The 14,913-nt window shown below is 35.0% G+C and overlaps 2 protein-coding genes across 2 annotated transcripts; one reads left to right on the top strand and one right to left on the bottom strand.

Moving 5' to 3' along the window:
• The first annotated feature begins 1,868 nt into the window (after positions 1-1,868).
• LOC111010356 (taxadiene 5-alpha-hydroxylase) lies at positions 1,869-5,212 on the top strand. The gene is made up of 4 exons (XM_022283727.2): positions 1,869-2,495; positions 3,030-3,474; positions 4,041-4,228; positions 4,705-5,212. Exons 1-4 carry the CDS (start codon positions 2,004-2,006, stop codon positions 5,014-5,016), a joined length of 1,437 nt encoding a protein of 478 aa, XP_022139419.1. The 5' UTR covers positions 1,869-2,003; the 3' UTR covers positions 5,017-5,212.
• Positions 5,213-8,372: 3,160 nt separating this feature from the next.
• On the bottom strand, positions 8,373-14,035 carry LOC111010441 (uncharacterized). Its single transcript, XM_022283879.2, has 7 exons — positions 13,598-14,035; positions 12,914-13,054; positions 12,447-12,812; positions 10,798-11,043; positions 10,245-10,337; positions 9,616-9,816; positions 8,373-8,805 (listed from the first exon to the last, which is right to left on the bottom strand). The coding sequence occupies exons 1-7, from the start codon at positions 13,943-13,945 to the stop codon at positions 8,590-8,592; spliced, it is 1,611 nt and encodes a 536-aa protein (XP_022139571.2). The 5' UTR covers positions 13,946-14,035; the 3' UTR covers positions 8,373-8,589.
• Between the last annotated feature and the right edge of the window lie 878 nt (positions 14,036-14,913).

Raw genomic sequence — 14,913 nt, 5'->3', positions numbered from 1 at the left:
TTGGAGAAGAAAGTTATTAACACAACACTTACCAAATCATCTCAACTTTATAAAATACCTAAACAATAAAGGTAATAGTCCAAAAAAAAAAATACCTAAACAATAAAGGTAATAGTCCCAAAAAAAAATACCTAGTATGAAAATATTAAAAATTTTAAATTAGTTGAAATTACAATAAATGATTGCAATTTTTCTACCCTATTTTTTAATACTATTCAAACTACATTATCATGGTCAAGGCAAACAAAACTCGGTAATTGACATATACCTCAAACCAAGAGGTTGTGAGTTCGAATTTCCTACCAACATGTTGTATAAAAAAAACCCACATTATTATGTCATTTAAAAAAAATACAATCTCTAGTGATTTTTCGAGCATTATTCTCGAAATAAGTTTTGGGAAACTTATATTTTGTAAATAAGTTAACATTATTAAAAGGAAAAAAAAATCCCCCAACGTAGTTTTATGAACTAAAATACAATTAAAATAAAAAAGTTAAAGACCTCAAAACACTAGAATCATATTTAAACAAAAAAAAAATGCATTGTAATATTTTTCAATCTGTCTATGGTTGCCATATGGATCCCAATAAAATACTTCAGCTTCATTTTCTTTTCTACAAAGTCTTTGAATCAAACCAATAAACCACTTTTGCTGACTTTTGCACTTACATCATATTATCAATATAATAATCCGTTGCAAAAAAAAATAAATAAATAAATAAACTTAGTGTATGCTTTATCAAAATAAATAATAATAATAACAATAATAAACTTATTGTACGCCGGCAACCAAAAATAAAAAAATAAAAAAATCGGCAAGAAGAATCCACTGAAGAAACCCAATATTCTATAATGGTTAAATTATCCATTTCATTTTAAGCTTATAAAAAATTTGGTAAACCTTTATTAACACACCTTAAAATTTCTCTTTTAATTCACCATCTTTTGCTCAAACCCTAAACCTAATATAGTCATTTTAAACCCAAAGCCAAAATTTATCATTTGATAAACAATTCTTAGACATTTCTTGACCTAGATAATTTCAAAAATTGGCGTCGCTCGGACTCGAACTAGAGACCTTCAAGTTAGACTGACGTGATAACCAACTACACCACGACACCAGATGCAAATCAAATGTAAAGAATATTATTCAATTAATAAAACTAATAATATTTAAGTATTTACTAATATATGGATATTATTAGATTAATAAAACTACTAAGTTTCTGACAAGAGGGAGAAGAATGCAAAAAATAATAGTGAACGAGAGACTTTCTTAAAAATATATATACATGACATTACAAAAATTTACTTGTGATAATTAAGTTAGAAATTTATTTAGTTCCAGAGACGTTTGGTTCATTTTTTATTCTTAGGTTCAAATAAGATTGAGGTGTTTACTGATAGATATAATATCTCTTGCTTACCACCATACAAAAATTGACAACGAAAAAAGATGAATGTATAAATAGAGAGACTATATTTTTTTTCTTTTCAAAAAGTAGCTGTCAAAAGTTTAACTGCAATTTGAGGTTGCTGATCCATCACTGATAATTAATATACTTCAATTTCATACCTATAGACCCAAATTTGTAATTTCATGCGATAAGTAAGAAGATACCTTAGCACCAAATTGTTCTGAGGTTGCTGATCCATCAGTGATAATTAATATACTTCAATTTCATACCTATAGACCCAAATTTGTAATTTCATGCAATAAGTAAGAAGATACCTTAGCACCAGATTGTTTTGAGGTTGCTGATCCATCACTGATAATTAATATACTTCAATTTCATACCTATAGACCCAAATTTGTAATTTCAAACCCAATTTATGGATTTGTTAACAACAAAACAAAAACAAACCATCCCCAATAAATAGTGATAGCTAGATAGAGAGGCAATCAAACAAACATATCCCATAGACATTACTTATCTCTCCCACTCTAAAACAAAACAAAACAAAAATCCCATCATCTTCTCTCTCTCCAAAATCCAACCATGATCATCCCCATGTTCTTCCTCTTCCTCCTCACCATCTTCTTCCTCTTCCTCACAACCAGAAGAACAAGATCCTCCAGGCTTCCTCCTGGTCCACTTGGCCTCCCCTACATAGGCCAGAGCCTCGGCCTCCTCCGGGCCATGCGGAGCAACTCGGCAGAGCAATGGTTGCTCCGTCGAGTGGCGAAGTATGGCCCGGTGTCAAAGATGACCCTGTTCGGGAAGCCGACCGTGTTCATCCACGGGACGGTGGCGAACAAGGCGGTGTTCACCGGAGAAGAGGGGGCGATGTCGAACCAGCAGACGGAATCGCTGAAGAGAATTCTGGGGGAGAGGAACCTGACGGAGCTGAGTGGAGAGGACCATAAGAGGGTGAGAGGAGCACTGGTTTCGTTCTTGAAGCCTGACTCCTTGAAGAAATATGTGGGGAAGATGGATGGAGAGATTAGAAAGCATCTTCAAATGTATTGGCATGACAATAAAGAAGTTACTGTAAGCTCTACCTCTCTCTCCCTAGTCAACACCGTTAAAATTTTGACAACTATTTAAGTTCTATTATATTTCGTTGTTAAAGTAACTCATAAGATATTAAATCTTACATAGATGACTATCATGATTAGAATGATTTTGACAACTATTTAAGTTCTATTATATTTCGTTGTTAAAGTAACTCATAAGATATTAAATCTTACATAGATGACTATCATGATTTGAATTCATTCTCTCTCTCTCAGCTCCTGTGGTTCTTATTGACCATTAGACCAAATTATGGTGATTCTATTTGATTAATCATTTTGTTTTTTGTCATTGATAATTTAAGCCTATGAATATTCCTTTCACATGTGTTTTTTGTTTTGTTAAGCCAAGTTTTGAAAATTAGAAAAAATAGTTTAAAAATATATATTTTTAAAAATTTGACTAAGAGCTTAATTTGGTGTGTATTTACTCATTGTACAACACAAAAATTTATGACAAATTTCAATCTATGTATAGCATAAGTTTAATATGCAAAAAAAACACATGCAGGTATTGCCACTGATGAAAATCCTGACCTTTGACATCATATGCTCTCTCCTCTTTGGCATTGAAGAGGGACCAAGAAGAAAGAGCATGGTAGGATGCTTCAAAACAATGGTGGATGGCATCTGGTCTGTTCCAATCAACCTTCCATTTACAAGGTACAGCCACAGCCTGAAAGCAAGTGCAAAAGTTCAACAGATGCTCAAGCAACTTCTGAAAGAAAAGAGAGAGAAAATGGAAAAAGAAGATCAAGAAGAAGAGCAACAAGATCTAGTCACTTGCTTGCTTAGCATGAAAAACAAAGACAAAGAACAAGCCCTGAGTGAGGACGAGATTGTGCACAATATCATCATTCTAATGGTGGCTGGCCATGACACTACAACTATTTTGATTACTCTCATGATCAGGGTTTTGGGCTCTAACCCAGCTGTTTATGCAGCTGTTCTTCAAGGTATGCATATTAAAATTTTGTATATTCTTATGGGTGTTTGGCAGTCGAAGCTGATCTAAGTTGGGTTTATAAGATTGTTTGAGTTATCATAGTTTAAGTAAGTTGAGCCTAATAACACACTAGTTTACGTCCCTAAGGGATAGTTTGGGTGGCTTGGGGCCTCAAGGAATAACCTTGAGGTCCTGGGTTCAAACCATATAGGATGCAACTTCCACCAAGCAATGACTCGTTACGTATGTTTGGGTATGGAGACAACTAGTTTACGTATAAAATAATGATGAGTAAATTTCAATACTAATCGTTAGAGTCAAAAACTGGTTGAGTTGGGTTATATCACTTTGTTTCTATTGATAAGGGAATTCAACAAAGTTGAACTAACCACCTTCTACGCATGATAAAGAATATACTTTAAGCATATATGTTCCATTTGATCAGTTATCACAGTACTGTAGAGTTCAGTTAGATTCATTCTCACCTTGTTAAAAGTGATTTACAACTCCGAGTAATTAGGTTGAGTCCATATATATATATATATATGTTGTTTATGTACTCTCTTGTGGTTGAAGAGCATGAAGAAATAGCTAGAAGCAAAGAACGTGGGGAGCCACTCAGTTGGGAAGATGTTGGCAAGATGAAGTACACATGGAGGGTAGCATTGGAGACCTTGAGACTTTTCCCACCTGTATTTGGAGGGTTTAGAGTAGCTCTTAGAGACATTGAATTTGGTGGATACACAATCCCAAAAGGATGGCAAGTAAGCAAAAACTTTACTCTTCTCATATCTAGATTTTGTTTTAGTACTAAATTTGGAGGTTTTCCTAAACTTAGCGTGAAATGCACTCTAAACGCTTAAATCTTATAAAGTCACATGTAACAGGTTAAGTTTTTTCTTTTGTTGTTTTGAAACCTGTGAGAGTCCTAGTAAGGATAGTTTAGGAATATTATTAGTATATTAGTGGTATATTAGTGGGAGTATATTATGGTAATTAGTTAAGGGTGAGTTGTTATAAATAAGGGTGGTAGGGAGAGGAGAAGGTTTATCTTGGAGAATAGTATTGTGTTGAGGAACTTGAGAGAGTTCTTTGGGAGGGAGATAGCCCTCTCGAAAGACTATCGATATTGTAGTTTCTGTTCGAGATTGCAATATAGTTTTCTAGTTAGGTTCTTGTATTTGGGATCCTAACAAAATCCTTCATCCAACTAATCAGTTAAGATTGATCGATTTCGCAGGTATTTTGGGCAGCACCGATGACCCATTTGGATGACACTATATTTGCAGACCCACATAAGTTTGAACCGAACCGATTTGACAAACAAACATTGATTCCACCCTTATGCTTCATTGCATTTGGTGGGGGACCAAGAATTTGCCCGGGCTCTGAGTTTGCCAAGCTTGAAACTCTTATCACTATCCACTATTTGATCACTCAATTCACATGGAAGCTTTGTTCAGAAGAATTCTTAACCAGAGATCCCACATTGATGCCCAACAAAGGATTGCCCATCCAAATTTATCCAAAAGAAACTTCACCTGCCATATAGCAACTTTTTATACTCATGGAACAACTTTCCTAATAATAGAGGGTTACTCGATCCTCTTGCTTAGATATATGGTCTTGTATAAACTCAAGTAGTCGGATGGTAGATAGGTTTACTCCAACATATCTAATGTAATATTCTCCGTATGCATAATCTCGTTTATATATATATATATATATATATGTAATTTTTCACAGTAGAGTCTAAATCTTTACAAGTTTCAAACAAGAAGGACTAAATTCTAAAATATTAAAGTTCAGAGATCAAATCGAATTACAAATTTTTAACTATATCGATTAAATCATTCCATTTTAAAGTTAAGGAACTCCATCATTACTCTATAATAGTATAGAGAACAAACGTATTTTTTAACCCGACATCTATCACAAGGCCCTTTTAGCCCTTTTCTCTATGTCCTCTGTGTAGAACATTCTCTTTTCTGTCTCTTTAAGGACCCTAACTTGGGAGAAGAATTCAAGATCCTATTATTAAGTGTTTTGTCTGTATTAACATCTTCCAATCTAATTATAGGAAGCAAAAGTACAAATGTTTAGTGGATTACTTGCATAACACTTAGCATTTTGTCTTTGTGGAGGTATTATTATTTCATTTCATCGTTTACATTAAGATTTAAATAATCATAAAGTTGTTAGAATCAATAATGCAAGCTGACTTTACATATAAACTATTAAAAGTCAATATTAATATAAAAAAAATGCACCACCAAACAAAGTTCTGCTTTTATATTGGAATATACCTAGCATATAGAGTTGGTGCAGGCATTATGGTGTCTTCTAGCATTTTTTCTTTGATATTTTAAAATAATAAATCAAGAAATATAGACAGAGACCAATAGAACATCTTAAATTACAATCCCCCACTATGTATGTTTAAAAAAACATTAGAAAATCATTCAAAATGGTCAAAATAACAAAAACTCTTCATTTATTGACGTGTATAAATAGATTTCACCTTTAACCAATTAAACTTATGAAAAAAAGACAAATAAAACATAGTTTCAACCGCACTGATCCAATTTCAATTATAAACACTATGTAACGTTGAGACATTCTTGCTTCAAGTCAATCTACTAACCTAAAAGATGTAGAATTATATCCATATTTTGAAGTAATAAAGTTTTCCTGATTTCTAGCTCCAAGGGTCAGTCTAGTTGATAAGGACTTGAGGCCTCTTGGTGATACTAGCTTAGAGGTCTCAAGTTCGAATCTGGTGCATTTAATACTAAAAAGCCTTGATATCTCTCAGGTCTGGGCCTTGAGGCGAGCGCAGGTGCCCCTCGGTATAGGGGAGCAAAGCTCCGACTCCCAGTTCTCTAGAGGAAAAAAAAAGTTTTCCTGGTATCTAAACAAGAAATCATGTATATATTTACCCCATCCCTTTCTTCTTCTTGCTTACTCGAAGATATGATCCAGAAAGCTTCCTCTGGTTCAGCACTGGGATTCCCTTTATAGGCCACAGCCTTGCTCTTCTTCTTCATGCTCTGATCAGCTCACCAACCTAATAACCAAAAAAAAAAAAAAAAGGGCTCCAGCAGGGGAATTAGAAGATATGGTTCTATTTTAAAATCTAGCCCTCTTTGGCAAACCTACAGCATTCATTAATGGCAGAGGTTCCTATCAAGTTCATATTCAGTAGTGACAACAGAACAATTTCAATATCAAAATGTGTCTGCAAGCTAATCTGTTGGAGTTGAGCAGGACTAACCATTCGGCCCCGACGTGCTCAGGTCGAACCTCATGGTTTTAAACCATAGGCTATCAGAGATGATCTCTACTTTGGGTATCTGAACTCTGCGTGGGAAGAAAGGATGAGAAAGTAAAAGGCATCTCAAATGCATTAGTTAAGGCAGCCAACAGCGAGTCTTTATGGTGCAATTGTCATTGTCTTACGACTCGGACTTGGATGATCTATCCATGACTAGAATGACACTTCGGTAATACTAAGTGAAAATTCAAACCAAGAAAGGTAGCAACAGCAGAATTTTCCTGGGACTTGTTAATGCAAATGCATGAAAAAGATGGAAGCTTGGATAAAACAAAATGGAGGTCCAAACCCGACTGATTTTTAAGGGCTCACGTAAATCCATGCCAACAAATACCATACCGAGAATCTAAATATGCACATATAAACACCCAGTTACACCATCCTCAATGCGAAAATTATATTCCATAAGTGGCTAATGCAGCTCATCTTTCATAGATCTTGATCAACCAGAAGCTCAGCAAATATGAATAACTGACTTAAAACTTATCAAATTTCAGCTACAACTAAGTGGGTATGCTAAATTTTATATTTAACCTAAATGAATGTAAAAGGAGTTATTCCTTCTAATTCAACGGACATTCTCAACATTATGCCTTGAAGAGGACTCGAACCTCCAAGTTCTTTAGCACGAGATTTTGAGTCTCGGGTGTCTACCATTTCACCACCAAAGCATATTTAAAGTGAATCATATTCCATGAATGTGATATCTATCTAGTGTGATGTATGGAATATATGACAAAAGTGGAGTGTTAGAGTATTTATATTGATCGGTCATGAGTACTAACTTGAAATCAAGAGATCCAACAAGGTGGCAAAAACTGTTTTTGAGGTTAAGAAATTTCTCAGCAGAAATTCAGAATTCCACACTAACAAAAAAAGGATGGTTATTAACTTCTCAAGTATGATTTGCAGTCAAATAAGAAACATGTACACTTTAGTTTGGGTAATCTATCCATGTTGAACAGTCAAACATTTATCATACTTATTAGCTCGACATATATGTCAGTTGTACAAAGTGAATATGGATTCTAACACTAGTTAAGCATGTATCGAACACTTGTGAAGCATAAGAAATATATTAATATAATATAGAATAAAATAATAAATTATTAGAATCAAACTCATTTTTTAAGCATAAAAATGTATAATTTTATTGAATGTGAGTTTCCTTCCTCGTATAAAAATTACACACTTAAAAAGATTGTATATTTTTTTTCAAAAAAAAATTGTATATTTTAATAAACGTGTCCTTGTCTAGTCTATGTTTTAAATTTTTAGAAAATGACGTGCCACCGTATCATGTCGTGTCATTTTATCCGCACTCAGGCAGTCAATGTCAACTGAGTTGTATAATTTTGCTAATACATCTTGCTATGGATTTACTAACCTCAACATAACATGCGCTTCTATTCGGTCCTACGTGAGGAACAAGAGGAAATTAAAAAAAATGGGCAGCCTAAGTTACCAAAGAGAACCCACAATTTCCTCATTGGATCTATATATTGCTTCAGATATGAACTGCAAAAGCTACATCAAAATCATCACTGCAACAATTGAAGTTACCAGAGATATAGTTGAAACTCAATATAGACATGACACTGCCATCATTTAAGGCATATAATTTACAATAAATTAACAGCTATAGTGCATCGATTTGGACATCATGTAACTGTATTTACAATTTGTATTATCAACACTTATCAGTTACACTAATGGGCTAAAGCTATAACTTTAAGATAATCAAATATTCTACACAGCCTAGGCACAGGAAAGTGACTTTCAAGAGGTTTCCTAGCAATTCTCTGGCCGGTCGTACTTGGGAGGAAGAGAAGGGCACCTTTCGTTCATATGTCGATAGGGCTCCATGCTATTATATCCAGGTAAATCCACTCGATACTTTCCGAGTATCTGACAATATGGAAGCTTGACATTGTCGCCATCATTACACCACTTTGGAAGGCGGCTTGAATTGTTTTCATAAAAGTTGAGAGTGTATGCATCTTTTATCTGCATTTTAGATGGATAGTTCATTAAAGACCCAATAAATTCTCAAGCAAATCAAATACATTCATTAGAAAATATGACAATCTATAAACTAAAAAGGAAAAAAAGAAGAAAGAAGGAAAATATTACAATCTGATAACATATCAGTAATAAACATATTTTCTCTCTTTTTCCAATAGCAAACACGTCCAAGGGAGGTTTTCAATAAATAAATTTTAAAAAAGAAACACTCTAGTTGGCAACTATAGAAGAATGGATGGTTACACAAATCTTTAGAGAATGCACTAAAGGATGAGGCAACAAATAGAATAATATCCCATAATTCTCAATTGGTTTACCTACATTTGGTCAATTCTTCTATTCTTCTCAAGCAATTCATAGATCGCATTAATCTAAGAAACCTAACCCTAGCTTAAGAATGAAGGTTAGTCCTCTCTTTACCAAAGTTATGGCTTATATCTCGTTTGCCCCATTTGAAGTGTTCTTTTGTAGCTTCCCTTGGAATGGGGCACTCTCTCCCACCTTTTGTAATTTCATCTCATCAATGAAATTATCTCTTATCCAATTTTTTTATTTTTTTATTTTATTTTACTTTTTATATTCGTAAGTGTCCGGGCTAGCTCACGCACACCTTGAAATTATTACTGATCCCAAAAAAACCTAAAAGATATAATGATGGAAGGGACATTAAAATATTCCTCTGCCATAAAATTTTAGTTTCTTCAATGTCAATTGTCCACACAAACAGCACAAAATAATAGGAATGGCATAAACTGGCCCAAACAGATAGCACAACATTCTCATCAGACTTACTGTGAATTCAGTGACTTCAATTGAGCTAGCAAGTGGACCAAAAAGCCCGGCCGCCTTGTACATTTGAAGGATAAAAGCAACACAAGATGCTGATTGACCGTCAGCATAGACCCAGTCATCCCGTTCAGGAATAGCCAGTAGATCACCAAAAGTTGATCCTCGCTTTTCAACTTCAACTAAAATTTCAGCAAGTTCGAGGCCCTGCAAGAAACTCGGGATTTAATCACACTTACGATATACCATCAAGATATTATTGAAGATAAAATTTTCAAGAAATTATGCTAGTAGACTATACATGAAGTTAAAGCTTGAAGAGAGTGTGCAATATTTTGAACCACACAAAAGTACTCTCCAATTTACAGTAGTATTTAATTATATTTTAGAAAACATCATAACTACTTTTTTTTTCTACCCAGGAGTCGGCAGCCCTTTGGCCTTTATGCCTCTATACCTGGGGAGTATGCGCATTGTTCTCGTACCCGTACATAGGAGTCATCGCTTGGTGGAAGTTGCGTCCTATGAAACCCAAGACCTCTCAAGGTTATTACTTGAGGCCCCAAGCCACCCAAGCTATCCTTTGGGGACAAGCAAAGTCAAAGCTATCCCTTGGGGACAAGCATCATAACTACCTGAGTTCCAAGTCGTATGTTCAAAGCTTCATTCCACAAATTTGCCGCAAGTGTTGGCTTCACTTGATTCCATATTGTCATGAAAGAAGCAACCTGTGCTCCAATAGTGCCAACAATCAAAGTCGAAGAATTAAATAATAAAATTCTTCAAGAGCTGCCATGACAAAAGCCACACTGAGAGCAAAATTAAATATAAAAACATACTTGAGAAAAGTTTACACTTAATTTTATTTAGGTTCCAATTCTCATTTACACTACCCCTTTTTACTCATGTTGATAGAATAAATAGAACCCTTGGAATCATCATAGCCACCAATAATATCTCAAGAACTACCACTACAAGGAATAACATGTCAAGTCTATTAACTACATAACTTGAAAAGGAGTAATGGAAAGATCAAATTATATCTCCAATAAATCGAAGAGCTGGAAGCAGTCATACTATATACCGAATGTTAGTGTTACAATACTAAGGCACGGTAGACTGGAGAATGGTAAAAACAGCTCCAAACCTTGAGATGGGAAAAACAGTACAATAAGAATATATCTATACCAGATGCGCATCCAAGGGAGGCGGATAGTTTCCACGCTTGGTGTCGATCCAGCTAAAGATCAAGTTATGATAACCATACGGTTTCCCAACCATGCTCCATACGTACTCCCATGCCGCAGTATCATTAAACTTTGCCCGCAAATCGGGATGCAAAGGAAGAAATGCAATGTGGGGATTGGATTGATCGCTGTTGAGTTCATAGTCCCACCACTCATCCCATGGTAAAACATCGATAATGTCATCATCCTGCAAGAAGAATAAAAGCACACATTAGCTTTAAATTCAGTATCATTCTTAACTGAATATTTGGTTTATTTGAGTAATTTGAATATTATAACAAAAAAGAACAAAACTTGATGAAGATTGTTCGATTACAGGACAATTATTAGAAAAGAAAGATAATTACAGTGAATTAAGATAATATGACATCCCCTTAAGCAAAAACAACTTATAAAAAACAAGACCACCTAAAATACAAACATGCAAAAGAAAGGCCAAAATCTAAAGGTTTAACATCCTCTGGCACAAAACAAAAAAGGATTCTGACTCTGTTCCTAGGAACTTCAACTTTACCCTAAAGGGTGTATTTGGCAGAGGGGGTGGGCTTAGGATGGGCTTATACAGAAGTATAAGAAACATATATTTTAAGTATAAGAAACATATTTTAGGAAGGAGACCACCCAACAACCTTGATCAGAGTGACCACCACCCAGACAGCTTAGAGCAAAACCTCAACAAGAAAATTGGACTCTGACCACCACTCTATGTTCCCACCAAAATTAAAAGATGAACCTTGCAGAGCCAGGTCATCAAGTAAGAAATCCATTATTGGAGCAAAACATCAACAAGAAAATTGGATCCATCTTGATCTGCAAAATTATAGAATGTGTTTTTTGTGAAAAAACAATCTTTCAGAAAAATGAAACAAAGGGAAAAGAAAAAGGAAAAGAAAAAAGGGCACATCAAAAAACCGCCCCTTAAAATGGAGTCCCAAAACTAAACGGACTCCAATCCAAATGAATAACACCTAAATCAAAAAGAGTAACACCTAATTGATAATTATAAAACTGTTTAGTAACCATCCAAAGCCCACGAACAGGTGTTAAACCTAACAATATCCCACACCTCTTTTCAGGCTCTCTCAATCCCTCTAAAAACTCTATCATTCCTCTCAAAACTCTATCATTCCTCTCAAGCTAAATACTCCACTAAATAGCAAACAAAAGTCCATCAAACGACTGTGCCCATATCTCGAAAAGGGGGATTATAAAGCCACCCCATATAAAGTTCAGGTAGGCCAAAAGCAAAGTGCCATCATGAAAGGGAGGATCGGTCATTCGCCTATCTTTGAAACAATTTGGTAGACAATTGTTAGGAATCAATAAATGTTGCCAAGGGGTGCTAAACAAGAGAGACCATGAAGACGGTTAAGAGACTGAAAGTATAACCTCAGAACAATTTCATTTGTAGCTATTTAATAAATGATGATCCAAGTCGATCCACATTAGAGACATTAAACAGTATCTTCCTATATTACTAGATGAGACATAGACATTATATATATATCTTAAACTCAAAATAGAAAATGACCATTATTAGCAATAGTATTAGAGCACTCAAATGCATGTCAAGTAGATTCAAAAAGATACCACTCCATCTCCACGCCCAGATTCAGCAACCCACAACTTTCCTTCAGAGTCCCTTAAGCAAACAGCAGAATGACCAGCATATGATCCAGTAACCCACTTCTGTAGAGTTTCAAAACCACCCCATGCTCCACGAATTTTGGACAGTGCAAGAAAATCTCCAGAGTGAATATCATCGATGCTAACATTTGTAATCCATGGCTGAGGGCGTTGCTCAAAGGTAGCACCCATGTGGTTCTCAAGAAATTTAACATTAGAATTCTCACCCCGTACAGAATTTGAAAACAAAGGGAGGACATCAAAGAGTGCTTGGAGGGTTTTCAACACTCCAGCTTGCATGAGGAAAATTGAAACCCCTGTATTTTTAACCTGATTTCAGAAGGTACAACCACATTTAAAAAGCAAGTACTAACTTTAAAAAAAAATAATAATAAATCAGCTTGTTAGGGAGCAGCGTGCCAGCAACTTACATATTCGAATTCTTCTTTCCCTTCCCATTTTGGAAACTCCAGAGTATGTTCTCTGGACAGGAAATAGTAATCCCACGTCACGCGGTATGGAGTTGCAAAGATATAAAGATCCATACACGTCCAACTATGTGCTTTGCTAACCTGAAAATAAAATCTATTAACTTTTGGAGCACATCAAGCTTGCAAACTGGTAAATGTCTGTATTGTAAAAACAACATGCAAGAGGGCAGCATCAAAATAAACTAAAAAAGAGAGTCTTTTTATTATTAGCCCATCACTAATGTAGAGAAGAGGCCTAAAATATGACACATCTCAAAAACGCACAATCCTCATTCGTCTAATATATGAAATCCCAAAATGAAAAAAAAAAAACAGAAGGAAAAAAGAAAATGAAACTAGTTTCCTATCAAAAAAATCAAACAGACAAACCAAATAAATGAAGAATCACGATCACCTCGGGCACCCACAGCTCGTAAAAACACAAACAAATAATCCAAAGGGAAAAGTCTTCTATCGATCAATTAAAGCAAGACGAGTGACACGAATCATATGGCGATCAATTTAGGACCTCAAATCCACATAGTGAACTCTGAGCTCATTCTTCCAACTTACTGACTGCCATATAACTTATAAATCAAAATTCAAAACCCAAAAAAACTCAAATTAGAGCTCGTCCATCCGCACCTTTAGATGAAGCGTGCCACCGCCAAATTCGGAGCCAGACTTATTATGAAACTCCATCCAAGCCGTGTTCTGATAGAAACAGGCGCCTTTCCACTGAATGGAATTGTCGGGAGAGGACGCAGCGCCGACGAAAGTGGGAAGAAGATCGACGGCGCTGTTGAGGGAGTTGAGAATCGGCCACGAGACCTGTTTGGGTAACAGGGGAAGCACATCCCGGGGGTGAAACAGCGATTTCAGGGCCAGCGTTTGCGATGGAAGGAGAAAACCCACGATTGAAAGTAGAAGAAAAGTTGTGGGGATCATAGAACGAGAAGATTGAGAAGAAGAAGAAGAAGAAGAAAACGCCATGAAATGTGCGAGCAACAGAGAGAGAGAGAGACGTGAGAGAAGAAGGAGAGTAATCCGAAGAAATGGATTGCAAATAGTTCGAGGAAGCACGCAAACGCATGGCCATTTTGTGGATCTATCGACACAAACACTTTTTCGAGGTTAAAAATATAATTTGACCTATTTTTTGGAATAAACTTTTTATGTCGTTCGCGCATCTCGATTAATCTCATGCTACCTGACCCTCCTCCAATATTTGGATAAATACTTAGAATCGATTCTTAATCTTTGACATTTTAATCTCGTACATATGATTCTAGTTTAGCAAAATTTTATAGATTTGAAGTGTAGTTATAACCTTCTAATATTGTTAAATTTTTAACATTTGTTTGATTTGTGTTATCCTTTTTTAACTTATAATATTTGTGAGGCAGTACGATTTTAATATTTTAGATATGTGAAATTTTAAATTTATTTCTTCAAAATTTCTCTATTATCTCGATGACTATGTTAATTTCAAAGTTGGTTAAGTTCTTCACTAGTCTAATCTCGAAAATTTGTTTAATCCTTCAATATTTGATTGTTAAAAGGTTCGTAAGGATTCTAAGAGAGTGGATGTCACTGGTTTATTCACATTTTTTTTACTTTTCTTTTGTGCTAATAACTATTAGGTGAACCTAAACCTTGCTTAATTTTTATTACTTTGTCATAAGGTTTAAGCCATATCTTATTGAACCTCTTACTGGTTTTGTTTATGGTTCATAGAGCTAACATATGTTATTTTAATTGTTAGGTGTCACGATAGTTGACATGATGTATCGATTTTAAATTAAAGTCATACTATAAGTACCTTAGGAGTAGACATGGTTTGACTAAAAATATATCTTAGAGTTTTTCTAACTTGATCTACAACGTTTTAGAAAATTTAGTTTGCTCAGTCACGAGTCACCGTCAAAAAAGACATGATATTGAGGTGCAAACCATGATGT

The sequence above is a fragment of the Momordica charantia genome, assembly GCF_013281855.1.
Source record: "Momordica charantia cultivar OHB3-1 chromosome 11 unlocalized genomic scaffold, Mcharantia_2.0 BLBB01000011.1, whole genome shotgun sequence".
In the NCBI taxonomy this organism is placed as follows: domain Eukaryota; kingdom Viridiplantae; phylum Streptophyta; class Magnoliopsida; order Cucurbitales; family Cucurbitaceae; genus Momordica; species Momordica charantia.
Note: the sequence above shows the minus strand (reverse complement) of the source record. Positions and strands in the feature narration are given on the sequence as shown.